Raw genomic sequence first — 16,417 nt, 5'->3', positions numbered from 1 at the left:
TTGAGTGAATCAACCTTTGACAATATTGTAAACATCTTTAGTCAGAGTCAAGGATTTTGCCACAGAAAGGTAACAGTTCTACCATATTGTTAACAAATACAGTATTGGTCAACTCCATAATGCATTCATAAGGCTTTCTAAACTACCTTTGGATAAATTAACACAATTTTCCATCTCTCAAATATTTTTAAATGATAATATGAACACAAATCTAGAATGAAAAGATAAATTGGATATGTAATTGGAACGCTTGTTAGATAAATGGCAATTAGACATTATTCTAGAATGATTCAGCTCTAATATTAAGCTCATATATAGTCTCCATTCCCGTCTTTACCCTGGGACCTTCTGGGACCTCCTCCTCTGGTACTCGGCCTCGTCCACCGTCCACACTGCTCCTTTCACATTCTCAACTCGAACAAAACACTTGTGCAGGCTCAGGTTGTGCCGCACGGCGTTCTGAAACGGCACAAATAAAACCATGAGTAAATAAAACCGTACATCCACGCACTGATGAGTCAAATACCTTCCAAGTGGCCGCATTGCGTCTGAAATAAGCAAATGTTCGAGTGAACCAGTTGTAAATCTCATTCAGGGTGAGCTGCATGTCTGCCGCCTCCATGATGGCCTAAAGAAGGAGAAGGCCGACGCAAAGACATCAACGCACACGTTTTAGCCGCTCATTTACTGTAGTTTTAGTGTTTGATACCTGTCTGATGAGCGTGGCGTAGGTAAAAGGAGGTCTTATGTCCGTGTTCTTGTAGAGCTCATATTCTCTCTCTGAAGAAACAAGTAAGCGAAGAACAAATATCTGTTTAGTAAATGTGAGAAATAGGACTGAATTTGACACGTTTATTCTCAGCCAGGGCTACGAACGACTATCGCTGTCAACCACCCCCGAAATTCTAACGGACAGCTTTCTTCTGTTGCCATGGATCAAAATGACACAAGGAGAATAGGAGAAAGTGAAAGTAATCCGACCTGAAGGCAGAGAGTAGATCAGCGGGTGTTGAGGTGGTATTGCTCCGGTGCAGGTGATGTCGGTGGTCTCCTCCTCGCTGCTCTCAGATGAAACGCTCCCATGGTCCGGAGCCCGTGTCGGGTCCGGTGCCCGTGCCGGGTCCAGACTGACAGAGGTGAAGTTGTGTGTGACCAGCACTGAGCCGACCTGAGGTTGAGACAAAAAGAAAGGACATCCACATTAAGTGTGACGTAACACAACCACATTTCACATGCAGCTGGTAAACTGGGCAGTGCCTGGAGGGTTTGAACAGTTGCAAGTGAGTACAGGGCTGTGGGTGGGGGTAGGGGGTAGGGGGAAACAGACATTTCCTTAGTAGGCAAGGCAAGTTTATTTGTAGAGCACAATTTGTACACAAGGCATCTCATAGTGCTTCACACGACACACGACCCCAATCACAAAGACAGAAATCACAAATCCTTAAATTCTAGTCATTCAATTTAACAATTTTGTCTGACATTGCCAGCGTGATAGGCGTCTCTTAGATTGATTCTTTCCAATGTTTAACTGTCCCTAGACGTCAACGCGCTATCTCCCTCTGCACACGTCCATAGTGTACTCTAAGGTACCGTGGTTAAAAGTCTTAAAAGTCAACAAACATGTTTAAGCCCATCCGATGGAGTGGATTTAGTTGTGTCACTATTGCCCTCACTTGTTGTGTTACCGTGGGTTCTCCGGCTCCTCCCACCATCCAAAGACATGCATGTGTTAGGTAAGATTGGCGACTCTTAATTGGCCCTAGTGAATGAATGTGAGAGTGAACTGTCTGTAATGTCTATGTCTCTTGTGTTGGCCCTGTGACAAGTTGGCCACTGTCCAGGGTGTACCCCGCCTAAGGCCCGAAGTCACTGGGATAGGCTCCAGTCACCCGCGACCCCAAAAGGGAACAAGCGGTAGAAAATGGATGGATGGATGATTCTGATTTTGCCCATCTTCTGAGCCACTATTTCAGTTTCATCTCAAAATATCGCTCACCTCTAACAATTTACTCCTGTGTGTGTTTTGGTAAGTCTAATTTATACCTACGAAAAAGTTATTCATATTGCGTCAACTCGATATTAAATGCACTTATTCAAATGTTCAAATCTCATTGACTACAAAGCCCCAGACTTCAGCCTTGGACATTGAGTTGACATTCGATAATCCCGGACAAATGAGGACTTTTTCATTTAGCTTTGTTTAGTTCCCGTCAGCTACAATATTGAGTTGAAATAAACTATGGCGAGACGTATCAGACGACAAATGAACACATTAACAAAGGGCTCGCGATCCCCGACACTCAGACAGACGTATCGGACCGCATCAAAACGATCGGACTCGCTCTTCAAACGGCGAGCCCTCCGAATCACCAGGGGAAGAAGACAATTACGGCTAATTAAAGGGTGAAATTGTTTGCGGAGTGTCATGATTACGGAGCGGCATTCGCGGGATTTACTGCTGATTAGTTTGCATGTTAAACAGAGCGTGTCTCAGACTGAAAACATAATGGATCCATCTGCAGCCACACCTGGACCCGTGAGCGAGAAGGACCCAACGCACGAACGTCCACTCCCGATGTGCGAAGTTACTCATAGAACTGTGCGATTAATCAAAAGTGAGGTTAGTGTTGTCATGATACCGACTTTTCAAACTTGGCACTTGGGACGATGCACACAAACAAATACGCTTATAAAAAAGAAAATATGTCACGTGCGTGGTTTTAGAAAAAGAAAAGCTACCGTATTTTCCGGACTATAAGTCATAGTTTTGGCCGGGGTAAGACTAATACTTATACTCCGGAGCAACTTATATGTGATATTATTTGTTATTTTCACACTTGCAACTGCATTTTATACTCCAGTGCAACTTTTTTTTCTTCTCTATTATGCATTTTTTGGCTGGTGCAACTTATAGTCCGCAAAATACGGTAGTTTCCATCCGTTGTCCGTTGACAGGCTGAAGATAAAACAAACTTTATCATGTGTTTTCATGTGTCAAGACCATTAAAAAAAAAAAAAAAAAAAAATCAGGAAAGCCAACTTTTGTTCTTTTTATGCTAGCTCTTCTTTCTGTATAACTTTAAGATAGAAAGCCATATTTGTTTTTTTTAATACAAAAAAATAAATAAACATATCTTTGCTTGACCAGTATATCAGAAAACATTTGAAATAAAGATTCAGCCTTGTTTCTTTCACAATAGCTGCTTATGACCTGCTGTATTTTGTGTTTGGTCTGTACCTGTGGAGAGGGAGGGTCCAACAGAGTGGGAGGAGCCTCTAAAGGCGGCAAACGCAGGTGAGACATCATGGCCTGGAGACGCTTCTTCTCCTTACACAGCTGTGCAAACACAAGTCACAAGCACTGTCAACTGTACTGTTCAGTGTTCATCAATTAAAAGCATAAAGAATCTTAAAGTAATCGTGTGTTTCATTTTTGTCTTGTGATCTATATTGTATTTTTTTATGTATTTCTATCATTGTAAAGCACTTTCTCATCTATTCAATATATTGATTTTTAATTTTTTTTTTATTTTTTTGTGTGCAAAAGAGATCTAACTGTGATTTTTCTAACAAAATGTTTTAATAGTTGGATTATGTTAAAGTTTTTTTTTTTATCATTTTAAACAACTGAAAGAAGACAGAAATATAACCAAAATATAAAAACGTCTAAATTAATACAAGAATAACAGGCATTTCAGAACACGTTTGTGGAGATTTAACCACACCATTTGCAGGTTTTATACAGAATAAGACAGAGTATTTGTAAAGGACTTAAAGTTTAAGTCCTTAAGTTGTTTAAGTCTTAAACCACTGCAGTCTTTGACCGTTGGGCCTGTCGATATCACCTGGACGTGGAGCTGCTGCACCACCTGCCGCTGGACCCTGCACTGGGCCGTGCTTTTATCGTCCAGGTTGTGCTCGCTGTCCATGTGCCTGCGACAAAAGGCTCGGCGTGAGTGAGGAAACAAACACGGCGGCGAGTCGAGCTGAGACTTACTTGATGAACCGCCTGGAGTCGTCGCAGACGGCGTCGCAGCCGGGCCACAGACACACGCCGTGACTGAACAGTGTGTGCGCGGCGTCTGCTTTAGCGACACTGAGAACCACAAAACAACGGCACGTCATCCAAAAGTAGCGATCGAACATGGCACGCATTTTGGGAAGCTAATTACTTGTGATTTTGGGACGTGTACTTTTAGAGTTTAAAGGGCGAAACAAACAAAGCGTGTAATCCCCAGCGGGACGGCGCTACAAAGGACCGCGCGAGGCAAGAAATGTGTTTGATGCTTCCCAAAAATATTACAGCATGTTTTTGGTTTGCCGTTTCAGAGGGAAGTGTACCTTTTTGGATCAGGAGGGGGCGACATCTGCTCACCGCCCCGTTTCTCCGGTGAGACTTTAGGTTCCGTCAGTCCACTGAGAAGCTCCTTCCAAATGTGCTGAATTTCTGCAACAATAAAGATGCAGTTTGCCTTAACATCGCTGCAGGACTTTCATGTGAATAATGTTTAGCTGAGGCTTTGTTTGGGTGCGCACGAGTCCAGCAGGGGGCGCAAGTCAACCAGCTGCAGACGCGTCGAGGAGTAAAGCAGTTTTAATCTGGAAATGGTAAAGCTGCTGTATTATCACGGTTGAAAAGCATTTGTGGAAAAATAATTACAAATACTCACATTAGAGTAATTAAGTCGCTTTTCTGCATTTTTTTGTTGTTGTTATTGAGTAGATTTAAGTCATTTAAAGTTTTAAACACAAAAATAAAAGATAGAAATGATACTAAAATTATGTTAAGAGGTAGTTTTGAGTGGTTTTGTTTTTCATGTTTCTTTTTATTTAAGTACTATTTTGGCAGTTTTTCTTGCGGTAAGTACAATTTTGGCAGCAGTACTTGTATTGTAATTGAGTACATTTTAACCGTGTGACTACTTTTACAGAAGTACAAATATTCAGCACACGCACGTGATATGTTTTTGAGGGAACAACATTATAATTTGTGTCTTAACATGTGTCTAAACCAAAGGTAAGAGGTGTATCAGTGAGTGTAGTGTTTGTTTGAGCAGACAGTGGGAGTTCAGACCTTGAGGGAGCGCGGAGGAGGAAACTGGCCTCTGCACCTGGAGGAGCTGCTGCTGCTGGAGCTGAAGGAGCTGCTGGAAAACCCACTGCTGAGAACCGGGGCCCTGAGCGAGGGGACGCAGAGGGGCCGGTAAATGAGTCAGTGTGAGACGGTCGACAGTCGTGAGGCCCAGTGAGGCCTGGTGCAAATGGCTGCACGGGAAATGCTACCTTTTCCCTATTTTCACACATTTTCTGGTGAATCGTGTGTATTTTAGGCACAAATAAATTAATTTAAGTCTTAAATGACGTTGTTGACATAGTGTTACTACCTCCAGAAAAGTGGATTGTTCTACCACCTTATTTTCCTGATTAAAAGTCGCACCTTTTTTCATAGTTTTGTCCGGGGTGCGACATATACTCCAGTGTGACTTATATGTGATATTATTTGTGGGCGCTCTAAGCTCTAAGCGAAACAGAAGAAGAATCTGCACTTCCTCTACCTCTGGAGTTTGTGGAGTTGTTTAGAAGTGACACAGAGGAAGAAGAATTCAATGGATTTAGTGATTTGGGGTAAAACTGATGCTTTGGTAAACTTGTTAGCATGTTCTTTATGCTATAGTTATCTGAATAACTGTTAATATGTTACGTTAACATACCAGACACTTACCACAGTTCTGTCTGTGCCTCATGTAGCTGAAGGTGTTAGCGTTAGCATACGTACACCTATTCACCATGTTCTCTCATCTGTTATTATTTTAAGTTACATTTCAAAATGAAATGTACGTTCTTGGTCTTGGATTTTATAAAATAAATTTCCCCCAAACTTATACGACTTATTGTCCGGACAATACGGTAATGCGGGACTCCGTAAATGTATATAATTTTCTAAAGAGTAAAACTAAAAAGGACTCACATCTTTGAGTTTCCTCCCCTGATGCTGTTTGAGGAGCTGCAGGTGGATTTGCTGTTGTTGCTTCTTATAAAAGTCTTTGAGATGTTGCTGGTAAAAACAAGAAAAACAGAGGGATAAAGGTTTCAACGTGACGCCGTTTGACCTTGTGGTGATTCTTGTGGTGCATTAAAAGAATAAAACAAAGCATTATGATGTGCCAAACAAAGCTCTTATCAATCACCATTTTAGTTAAAAAAGTGTCCCCCAAATGGCCCAGGGCTGACACAACACTTAGAAGCCCTGTTTTATTGTCTATGATGAGAGAAATATCAAAAAGATGGAACACTCTAGAGATTAGAGATGATTTTGCACTGTTGTAGTACATCACACAGTTGTATCCATGGTTCACCTGCTGTAGTAGTAGCGCCTGCTGTTTGTGCTGGAGCAGAGCCTGGAGCTGGTTTGGGGTCAGAAGCTGCTGCGGCGACATCATGGCCATCACCAGCTGCAGGGAAACAAGAATAATCATCACGCAACAAACAAACAAACAAACAAAATTATACAAAAAGAAGACCTGATGAATTTGGATAATGGAATGATAATTATAATGATCATATGAAAGGCTGTGTTTATGTGACATCACAACATCAGAATATTTTGAATATTGCAGATTCACAAAGAAGATTTAAATGTATGAATTCAAATGTATTTTTTATTTTTTAATCAAATTAACAAAATAATGGAATAAAATAAGAAAACAGAAACAGTTATTACGACAGCAAACTAGTTTAAATAAAAACTAGGGCTGCACAATAATGGAAATTATATGACAATCGATATTATTTAAATATACTTTTTAACACAATATTTTTTTAACTTGTATTATTACAAATGAGTTGATGCCTCAATATATCAGACAAACAGTGTTGAAATAAAAACATAAAAACAAAACTAATAAAGCATAAATTAGCCTTGAATCCTTAAATCAAGGCTAATTTAGACTGAATAATTGAATTGTATAATGATTTATCTCTTTTATTTACACAAAACTGGTGAGTCTGGAATTCCCAAGCAAACTGAATTATGAAATGGATGGAGGGCCTTGGTGTTATATATTTAATGTGTTGATTATTGTGTCGTGCGCTGTGCCAATATTGCATTATATTAATAATTGTACGATATATTGTGCTGTTATAGACATAAATGAAAGCTGTCCTATTGTTCAGTAAACCTTAAGATACATCTGTGGATATTTAGTTGGTTATTTCTGTCAAAAACAGTCCATCTCCTGTAGTGTTCCACAGACCCTTGTCGTTCACATTCTACAACGGCGTAAGTGAAAATAAACGCGACAACGGGCGACGCGGGAGACAAGGTTAAACCACATCGATGGAAGCGTCCTGAGTCCAATCGCCTCAGTGTTCACCTCTGCAGAACATCTTCACCACGGATTGTGTCGTGACCCTGAGCCGGAGCCCACCACATAATTAGGAGCACAATTACACGCGTGTTGTGGCCCCTAATAGAAGTGTATGCGTATTAATAAAGTCAAACACTCGCTGAATAATAACACTGCCATTACCAGCCTTTGTTCGGAGCCGGCTTACATTTACAGGCAACAGACTTTACAGAAATATTTACAAAAAATCACGTCTTCATGTATTTATTTTTACTTTTTTTTTTTTACCTCAAATCTTAAATAAAAATGTAATTATTTTTTTATTTTTTATTTTATTTTTCTTTACTAGGTATGTGTGATTTTGTTTTCAGCCAATACCAATATTTGTCTTGGATGTTGTGACCAATAACCTATTTAATTATTAACCTATTTAATCACAAATTGATAATGAAGTTTAACAAAATGTATTTATCTTATATTATATGCTTGTTGTATTTTCTGTGATAATTGTGTAAACATTGACTCACTTCAACACAGTTATAATTGTCTCTGCTATTATTAATTAAGGTATTTTATTCATTTAGCATTTGTACAGTAGTATATTTACTTGCGTAGAAGTATCAGTACAACTCGGGATACAAAATTGTCAAACAATCAAGACTTTTTTTGGCTAATCAAAATGACATTCCTTTCTAAAACATAAGTTGTAAATAGAAGTTTAGGCACAATCAAACAAATGTGTGCGTTTGTTGTTCTTAATGGATAATAAATTAAGTTGTTTAAGCAGTTTAAGCCGCTCTAAAGCATTAAAAACATTAAAAACACAAGTGTCATCCTGGTGTAGGGCCTGCTAACTTGTCTCCATGGAGATGTGATTTCTTTGCAGGACGTTCCACAGCACTGTCTCCATGGATACAAACAGCTGTGCATACTGTGGAACATTAGAGGCAGCGCACAGTGCAGCACATGGCGGACCCCCTCACCAAAAAAGTGACATAGTGCACCTTTAAAAACATGTGAAAATGCACTAGAAACGTGTACCGTATTTTCGCATCTTTTTTCATAGTTTTGGCCGGGGTGCGACTTATACTTATATTTATACTTATATACTTATACTCCGGAACGACTTATATGTGATATTATTTGTTATTTTCACACTTGCAACTGCATTTCATACTCCAGTGCGACTTATATATGTTTTTTTCTTCTCTATTATGCATTTTTTGGCTGGTGCGACTTATACTCCGGTGCAACTCATAGTCCAGAAAATACGGTAATATTTGATAAAAACATTCAACGTGTTCAAGGTGTCATCGGTTTGCCTTGCATGTTGCATCGTATGGCATTAAACCGCTCTATAAAGCTTCTTACTGTGAGCGGGCTCGCCTCTCCACAGATCTGACCCGTAACTGGACCTGGTGACATTCTTCTGAGCAGTAAGCTTGTGATTGAGATTTAAGTTTGAATCAAATTTCTCTTGTTCAGTGTTTATTGTGTAAATGTTTTTATGACGGCCCAGGTCGCCCTTGAAGAAAAAGGTTATGATGTCATTTTTATTTTGTTTGTTTAGCTGGTTAAATAAAGGTTAATACAGTTTTAATCGCAGCGTTAACGTTTAGAGAAGACAGAAATATGAAAGGATAAACTAATGCAAAGAACAATCCAATGCATTTCATTTGATAAAAAGACAGAATATTTTGTTCTTTGCAGAGAACTTTTTGCTATATTTGCAGCCGGAGTGTGATATATTGAAGCCCTGATGGAGGTAGAGACGTTGCATGCCATATTGTTGTTTGTACTGTTGATATTTGGTGTATTTGAGGAAGGTCTACGGGAAATACAGCTGGACAAGAAGTGTAATTATCTGCTCTCTCCAAGAAAAAGGAAATAAAAAACATCCATCCAAACCATTTTTACACATTTTTAAAAATGTTTACAAATTTTTTACACATTTTTACAGGCCGTATCTGCCCCGTCCATTATCTGCTCCACGACTAAATAAGCAGGTAACCTTTTGTGTAAATGCAAAACGACATTACACAGGAGCTGCCGGTCTTTCATCACGAGAGAAAGCCTGCCTCTGCCGCCGCCGGACGTCTTCATTTCAAATACTTTTGGACTTTTCTGTGTGTTTTTTATATATATCTATGATTTTTTGGGAAGTTTGGAGAAGTCTCACATCACGAGCTGTAATTGTGTTTTTAGGTTGGAAACATCACACTCCTGGATTCGGTGGCGTTCTGACACTGACACTTCATTATAGACGCTGAGAAATGCCAGGGGCCTCAAAGAGAAGGGGCCGGATCTGCAGCCGCGATTTCTGTCTTCTGCAGAGTTTCAGCCGGGATTGAGGTATTCGTGCCGTGGTTTCAGTCACACACGCAACATGAGTACTTTTTCTTATTCAAAAGACGTGATATTTTTTGTTTTTAAATTGGTAATCGCCATGGCAACGGCCCCACTGTATGTTCTTATCCTTCTGAAAAACATGGGTAGCAGTTATTTAGATTTCACTGCGGCGTGTGAGTGATTGACATTTCGGCGTGTGAGTGATTGATAGCGTCTGCCTATGAAAATGTATGTTCCTTTGTATGTTAAAATTATCAATATGTGCTGTAAATGTTTGTTTGATTTTCCCCCCTCATCGTGAATTGTCTTGATTGGTGTTTGTCTTATTTAAAAAAAGAAAAAGTGTTAATTAGCTGAACATAAACTGGGGATGTCACAATATCAAATTTTAGCGGTACAATTATTGCAAGGAAAAACATCCAGAATTAATGATTATTGGCGATTATTGAGACTGTGACAGAGTGAAATCTTTTAAAAAAAAAAAAATTCGCGTGGCTTTTCCTCAAGTCAAGTTGTTTAATAACTTGAACTAAAAAGACGTACGTTTGCTTCTAAAACGTTTACGATCATTGTTTCTTTGTTCTTATCGTTGTATTGTGATGATTATCGTTTGAACAGAATAATCTTGACATCGCTATCAGTGCCATTTAAGATAAAAAAAAATACCGTATTTTCCGGACTATAAGTTGCACCTTTTTTCATAGTTTTGGCCGGGGTGCGACTTATACTTATATTTATACTTCTATACTTATACTACGGAGCGACTTATATGTGATATTATTTGTTATTTTCACACTTGCAACTGCATTTCATACTCCAGTGCAACTTATATATGTTTTTTTCGTCTCTATTATGCATTTTTTGGCTGGTGCGACTTATAGTCCGGAAAATACGGTAGTCATTTCACAAATTTCCTTTTACTGACATGACACAGTTGGCTGATAACGCTCTTGTAGTTTGAGAGTTTCAGCTCGTACGGGGGAGAGTAAGCTCTACACGGGGCTCACTGTCCGTTGACACGTTTTACATTTGTCGTTCATTTTGATCAGATTTGACAGTCGCGCTCTCGTAACTCAGAACAGACTTTACATAATCGTTTTCCGTGTCGCACACACACCGTTCGATGAAAAGCCGACTTCAGTTCTGATCTGATTTTTCTTGCCATGAAGAAGTGTCCGTTCAGCGCCGCTTTTGGAACATTTTTGTATGAGAAATGACTTCACAGTTATCAGAGTGACACCGTAAAGTCATTCAGGGATCACCAGTTTATTAAAAGCATATGTAACGATGAAATCCCTTATAGGTTTTCCCTTCTCCACCTCAAGCCTGAAGCATTTACCTCGATTTTAGTCCAGTTTTGTTTAGTCGAGTTTAACTTGGAAAAGAAAAACCCTCTAAATTAATCAGATTTTTCTTTTATTTATTTCAAGTATGTGACTTCTTTCGTTGCTACATCTTTTTTCCACACAAGATCTAATGCCATCAATTGCCAGGTTTCATTAGACAGCTCATACACTGGAAAAATACCATCTCAAATGAGACAATCATTTAAAAAGACGAAGTAGTATTTATGTTGTTTTGGGTATATTTATGACTATGTTAAAGCATAAAATATCAAGTTTTTCTCTTATTTTAAGCATTTTCTCACGTGAAATGAGAAAATATTTCTACTGCACTTGAAATAATGACATAAAATAAAGTACAAAAGTCAAAATATACTAAAATCAAGTAGTATATTAAATCTTAAATCGTAAATAAGACAATACATTAAAAAGTGATCAAGTTAAGTCATAACTTGATCACTTTTTAATGTATTGTCTTATTTAAGATTTTGCCAGTATAATAATAATTTGTCCAGGAAACATTTTTACAGAGCACAACGCATAAGAAAAATGTTAAGCGCAATAAACGATCACCAAAATGTGCTGTGTGTGTATTTTTAGTTTACCTCGTATGTTCATGAGGGATTTACGACTCAACTCGAGATAAACACCGCTTACCGTATTTTCCAGAATATAAATCGCACCTTTTTTCATAGTTGTGGCCGGGGTGCGACTTTGTACTTATATTTATACTTGTATACTTATACTCCGGAGAGACTTATATGTGATATTATTTGTTATTTTCACACTTACAACCGCATTTCATACTCCAGTGCAACTTATATATGCTTTTTTTCTTCTTTATTATGCCTTTTTTGGCTGGTGCGACTTATACTCCGGAAAATACTGTAATTAAAATGACATGGAACTCATTTGAGCTCGTGACTGTCGCCCCTCTGCTCCTGTGGGTCCGGGATGCTCACCTGTCTGTGCTGGACGCCGTGCCAGTCGTGAGCGCTGCTAGTTTGGCGGCGGGACGCCCCGTTAGCCGCGCTCCCGCTCGCCCCGGCGCGGGAGTGAGAGAGGAGCGAGCTGACGGAGCTTTGACGAGCTGCGGCGGGACTGAGCGGGGACTCGGGCATCGCTGGCACTCGCACCGCAAACTGCAAACACGCCAAATCCACGTCACTGCGAGGGGACGAGGTACTTATACATCAAAACTGAACCGTCTCATCATCAGTACATGTTTTTTTATCACTTACATCTTCAAATCAGAATCAGAAAGGGTTTATTGCCATTGTCATTGAGCAAAATTGACACACATAGAAACTTGTCTTGGCGATTCTGTGCATTTAAGTCTGCTATGGGATGAAGATAACAATAAGCTATCAGATAAAAAATAAGAATAAGAAACAGGCTTAATATGTACACAAATTTACAGTTGAGTTTACATATTTAGTGCAGAAAGTGAACAGTGCAGTGAGTGATTAAATGACTATGTAGTACCCATCACCATTGAATGTTAAAGACTGTTAAAAAGTATGTGTTCAGGTGTAAAGTGTTAAAAAGTATCACTTCTGAAAATGAGCAAAGATCGAATAAAACAGTGAACGCTGATTTATTTGTCTTTTCTGTAGTAGAAGTAGTAGTTCTAATGATGAAAATGATTGTAGTCTTTCAAAAATATTTATTAATTTAATTTTTTCTGTATAAGAAGTAAATGTATAGATATTTGTTTGGTATAAGCAAAAGACAAACAAACAAACAAACAAACAAACACTATATTGTAGCATCTCAGAACTTAAGCATTAGTGATATTTGTAGTTTTGTCACAATGATCTTACAATTAAAGGGTTGAATCTTTGGCATCTCATAATCTCAGAAGATTTAGCTAAAATATGTCTTCAAATGTATAAATTAAGGTTTAAGTATCAGACAAAAGTGAAAGATCTGTAAATTTACACCACAAAAAGTGCATAAATATTGCATTATAAGAGTATGAAGTGATCTTTATGTTTTTCAGAATATTTAGTATTTATTTTGATGACAAAAATGTTTCCATTTTTATTTTTAGTAAGCTCCTTTTGCAGCATTTTGAGGTAGTTATTTACTGATAATAAATTTTTTGCATTTCTTCAAAACAACATTCACAATTTAATCAATAATACAACATACTGTATCGCCCACTTTTTCAATCGATAACAGAACGTTTTCAACTCTTCACAAAACTTAAACTGAACAAAATATGCATAGAATTTCCAAATAACAAGCACATGTCATTATTTTTTGCTCCAGAGTAAAATGATAAGTTGGTTTATAGTGGTATTAATGGTGTTTCTTACCTGTAAATCTTGATGTGGTGCCGAGAGCAGAGCTGAAGTCTGAGTCGCTGGAGCGACGATCTGAAGACTCTTCTTTTACCTGAGGAGGAGGAGCCTCTGTCACTCACACACAGAAAACATCCCCCAATAATGACGTTTCCATGACGCTTGTGTGCCATTAATCAGATGACTTCACTCCAAAACACACGCCACCTCTTTCGTTACATGGCAGCGATTAAACGTCTGTGTTGTTTGTGTTCAGGAAGATGATTTTTAAAAGGCATTTTATGTGTATTTTATATTTTATATTGTTGGTGGTGGATTTGAGCCTTTGTGAATGTCGTGTGGGAGATTTGACTGAATGAAACAAGTTTGTCGAGTTTGGAAAAAAGGTAGAGAATTCAAAAAATGTACACAAGTAGAGTAACAATAATATTACAGTACAATGTGGTCCGAGAAATTACTCAAGTGAGGGTAATTGTGATGTATTTGGAAGGTAATTAATGCTCAAAACGTGATATTTTTAAAGGATATACCACAATATACACAATATACCACATTGGAAAGAGACACAAATGTTGTAATTGTAAGAGTATTATTACTTCAAACTAAATGTTACTTTAATAGGAGTGAAGTGTGGCGTCCGAGAACGATTAATGTACCATTTCTGCTAAAAAATTCTCTAGTAAATGTAACTTAGTGATGTAAAAAGTGCAAAAATGATTAAATGAAAGCTATTATTATCCGTCCTTTGTACCGTATTTTCCGCACTATAAGGCGCACCGGATTATAAGGCGCACCGTCAATGAATGGTCTATTTTCGATAATCTTTCATATATAAAGTGCGAAACAAAACGTGTACCACACAAAATCGCTTCGAGGTCAGTAATCACAACCAGAATTAATCCATATATAAGGCGCACCGGATTATAAGGCGCACTGTCGTTTTTTGAGAAGATTAAAGGCTTTTAAGTGCGTTTTATAGTGCACAAAATACAGTTAGTATTGCCTAATTTAATGAGCACAAGCAGTGATTAGCATAATGTGATATTTGTAGTTTTGTTTGAATTTATTTAGTTCGGGAATAGTGCAAAGAACTATATTAAGGGCTGTGCAATGTGGTTCAGATTTTGCAGAAATAACTTTTTTTGATTTTGTTTTAAATGGCATTGTCAGTGTTCATTATTTAAAGGGATAATAAATTATCTTTAATTATCAATACAAGGTCAAATATTTCACAGACTTTTTTGCTGGGTTTTTCAGTCTTTCCGCTTTATTTTGTGGCCGTGTATGAGACTTTATTTAGCGTTGCTGTATCTAAGAACAACAACAAAGCAGAATCAAAGTGCTATTTACGGCCCTGTCTTAAGTCTTATTTATCAGCCAAAACAAACACAAGGTTAAACGCTTGTGATGAACGCCGCAATCCAGATTATACAGATTTAACACCAGCAGAAATAGAGCAACTTTATTTTAGAGTAACTTTGTAGAGGACGTGTCAGCACTGTGGAGAGTTATTTTAATATTTAATTATTTAAGATCAGTTTGTTTGTTTTTTTTGTGGCAAATTTGAGACTTTTTGGGTTTGTTCACGTTTGTCCTGGTTTGATTCTATTCTAGTCTTGGTCAGTGGTGGAAAGTACACAAGTAAAAGTGCACTGTACTTTTGTAAAAATATTAGGTTTCTGCACTTTACGTGAGTACACTTTACAGTAGATCCTGTTTACCTTTACTTCACTACATTTCAGAGCAAGTATCTGTATTTCTACTCTACACTTCGAACTTGAGTGAAAAGTAAAAGTATATATTTTTTAAAGCTAAAATGGCTGAGTGGTTTATTTTTCAGCACATTTATGGGGACATCTTGCCTAGATGTATTTGAGTTCCCTTTGAGCAATTTTTTTTTTTTAAATTGGCTATATAGAGAAAAAAAAAATTGCAAAATTCTTTATCAATTTGATGCTTTAATAGTTCTCAAAATCCAAAACAGGTCATAAGTAAGTACATTTTTGCTCCTGTATCTGTACTTTAGTCAATTCCAGGTTTAGTTCCAGTTTAGGCCCAGTTTAGTCCCAGTTTAGTTCCAGTTAAATCCCGGTTTAGTCCCAGTTTATTCCCAGTTCAGGCCTAGTTTAGTCCCAGTTTAGTCCCAGTTTATTCCCAGTTTAGGCCCAGTTTAGGCCCAGTTTAGTTCCAGTTAAATCCCGGTTTAGTCCCAGTTTATTCCCAGTTTAGTCCAGGTTTAGTCCCAGTTTAGTCCCAGTTTAGTCCCAGTTTAGTCCCAGTTCAGGCCTAGTTTAGTCCCAGTTTAGTCCCAGTTTATTCCCAGTTTAGGCCCAGTTTAGGCCCAGTTTAGGCCTAGTTTTGCCCTAGTTTAGGCCCAGTTTAGGCCCAGTTTAGTCCCAGTTTATTCCCAGTTTAGGCCCAGTTAAGGCCTAGTTTAGGCCCAGTTTAGTCCCAGTTTAGTCCCAGTTAAATCCCAGTTAAGTCCTGGTTTATTCCCAGTTTAGTCCCAGTTTAGTCCCAGTTTATTTCTGTCTTATTATGTTTTAAGTTCCTGGTTCAAAACAAGCTCATCTACTTTATACTACTACTATACTACTATAAAATGTATTATTATTTATATTATTCGATTTTAATGGAGCTAAAGTCGTGATGTCTGATGTATGATTGTCGTGGCATTTGTTCTCATAAACACTGTGAATTATTTTTTTAAATATGACCCTATTATATCGTATATCGTATTTATGAAACTTTACAAACATAAATATAATGTAAATTACTTTTCAACTTTTTTGGGGGGGAGATTAAATATGATTGTTTTATCTACTAATAACTCACCAGCCTTAAAACTCTAGTATTTTATTTATCTTAAAATTGATGGGGAAACAAGATGAGAAAGAATGCTGCTTCCAAAACCAACATGCTGATTCACTTACTTCTCCTCCTCTTGTGCTTTTCAGTAACAGTTTGTCATTGTGGAAGGTCATAGGTCAAAGGTCAAATGGCAGTTCTGATCCTGGCATGTGGACTGGAACGCGATCTCTCTTTGTTCCAGCAGAGGGCGTCAAAAAATTCT

At 38.0% G+C, this 16,417-nt stretch overlaps 1 protein-coding gene across 1 annotated transcript; it reads right to left on the bottom strand.

Annotated features, from left to right (window-relative positions):
• Positions 1 to 190: 190 nt before the first annotated feature.
• On the bottom strand, positions 191 to 12,159 carry LOC140348469 (forkhead box protein P1-like). The gene is made up of 12 exons (XM_072434411.1): positions 12,001 to 12,159; positions 6,357 to 6,452; positions 5,969 to 6,055; positions 5,075 to 5,177; positions 4,342 to 4,447; positions 3,998 to 4,096; positions 3,846 to 3,933; positions 3,239 to 3,337; positions 982 to 1,168; positions 710 to 780; positions 527 to 628; positions 191 to 459 (listed from the first exon to the last, which is right to left on the bottom strand). Exons 1-12 carry the CDS (start codon positions 12,157 to 12,159, stop codon positions 334 to 336), a joined length of 1,323 nt encoding a protein of 440 aa, XP_072290512.1. The 3' UTR covers positions 191 to 333.
• Positions 12,160 to 16,417: the final 4,258 nt, after the last annotated feature.

This window comes from Eucyclogobius newberryi, unplaced genomic scaffold (genome assembly GCF_026437365.1).
Source record: "Eucyclogobius newberryi isolate DKJ021-1_F unplaced genomic scaffold, fEucNew1.0.hap1 SCAF_7, whole genome shotgun sequence".
Taxonomy (NCBI): Eukaryota; Metazoa; Chordata; class Actinopteri; order Gobiiformes; family Gobiidae; genus Eucyclogobius; species Eucyclogobius newberryi.
Note: the sequence above shows the minus strand (reverse complement) of the source record. Positions and strands in the feature narration are given on the sequence as shown.

Excerpts from the sequence above, each read along its gene's own strand:
- LOC140348469 (XM_072434411.1), bottom strand. The coding sequence starts at position 12,159 with ATGCCCGAGTCCCCGCTCAGTCCCGCCGCAGCTCGTCAAAGCTCCGTC. Across the intron at positions 4,448-5,074 it reads CTCCTCCGCGCTCCCTCAAG|AAATTCAGCACATTTGGAAG; the intron begins GTCTGAACTCCC and ends TTATTGTTGCAG. Across the intron at positions 1,169-3,238 it reads TGGACCCTCCCTCTCCACAG|GTCGGCTCAGTGCTGGTCAC; the intron begins GTACAGACCAAA and ends TCTCAACCTCAG.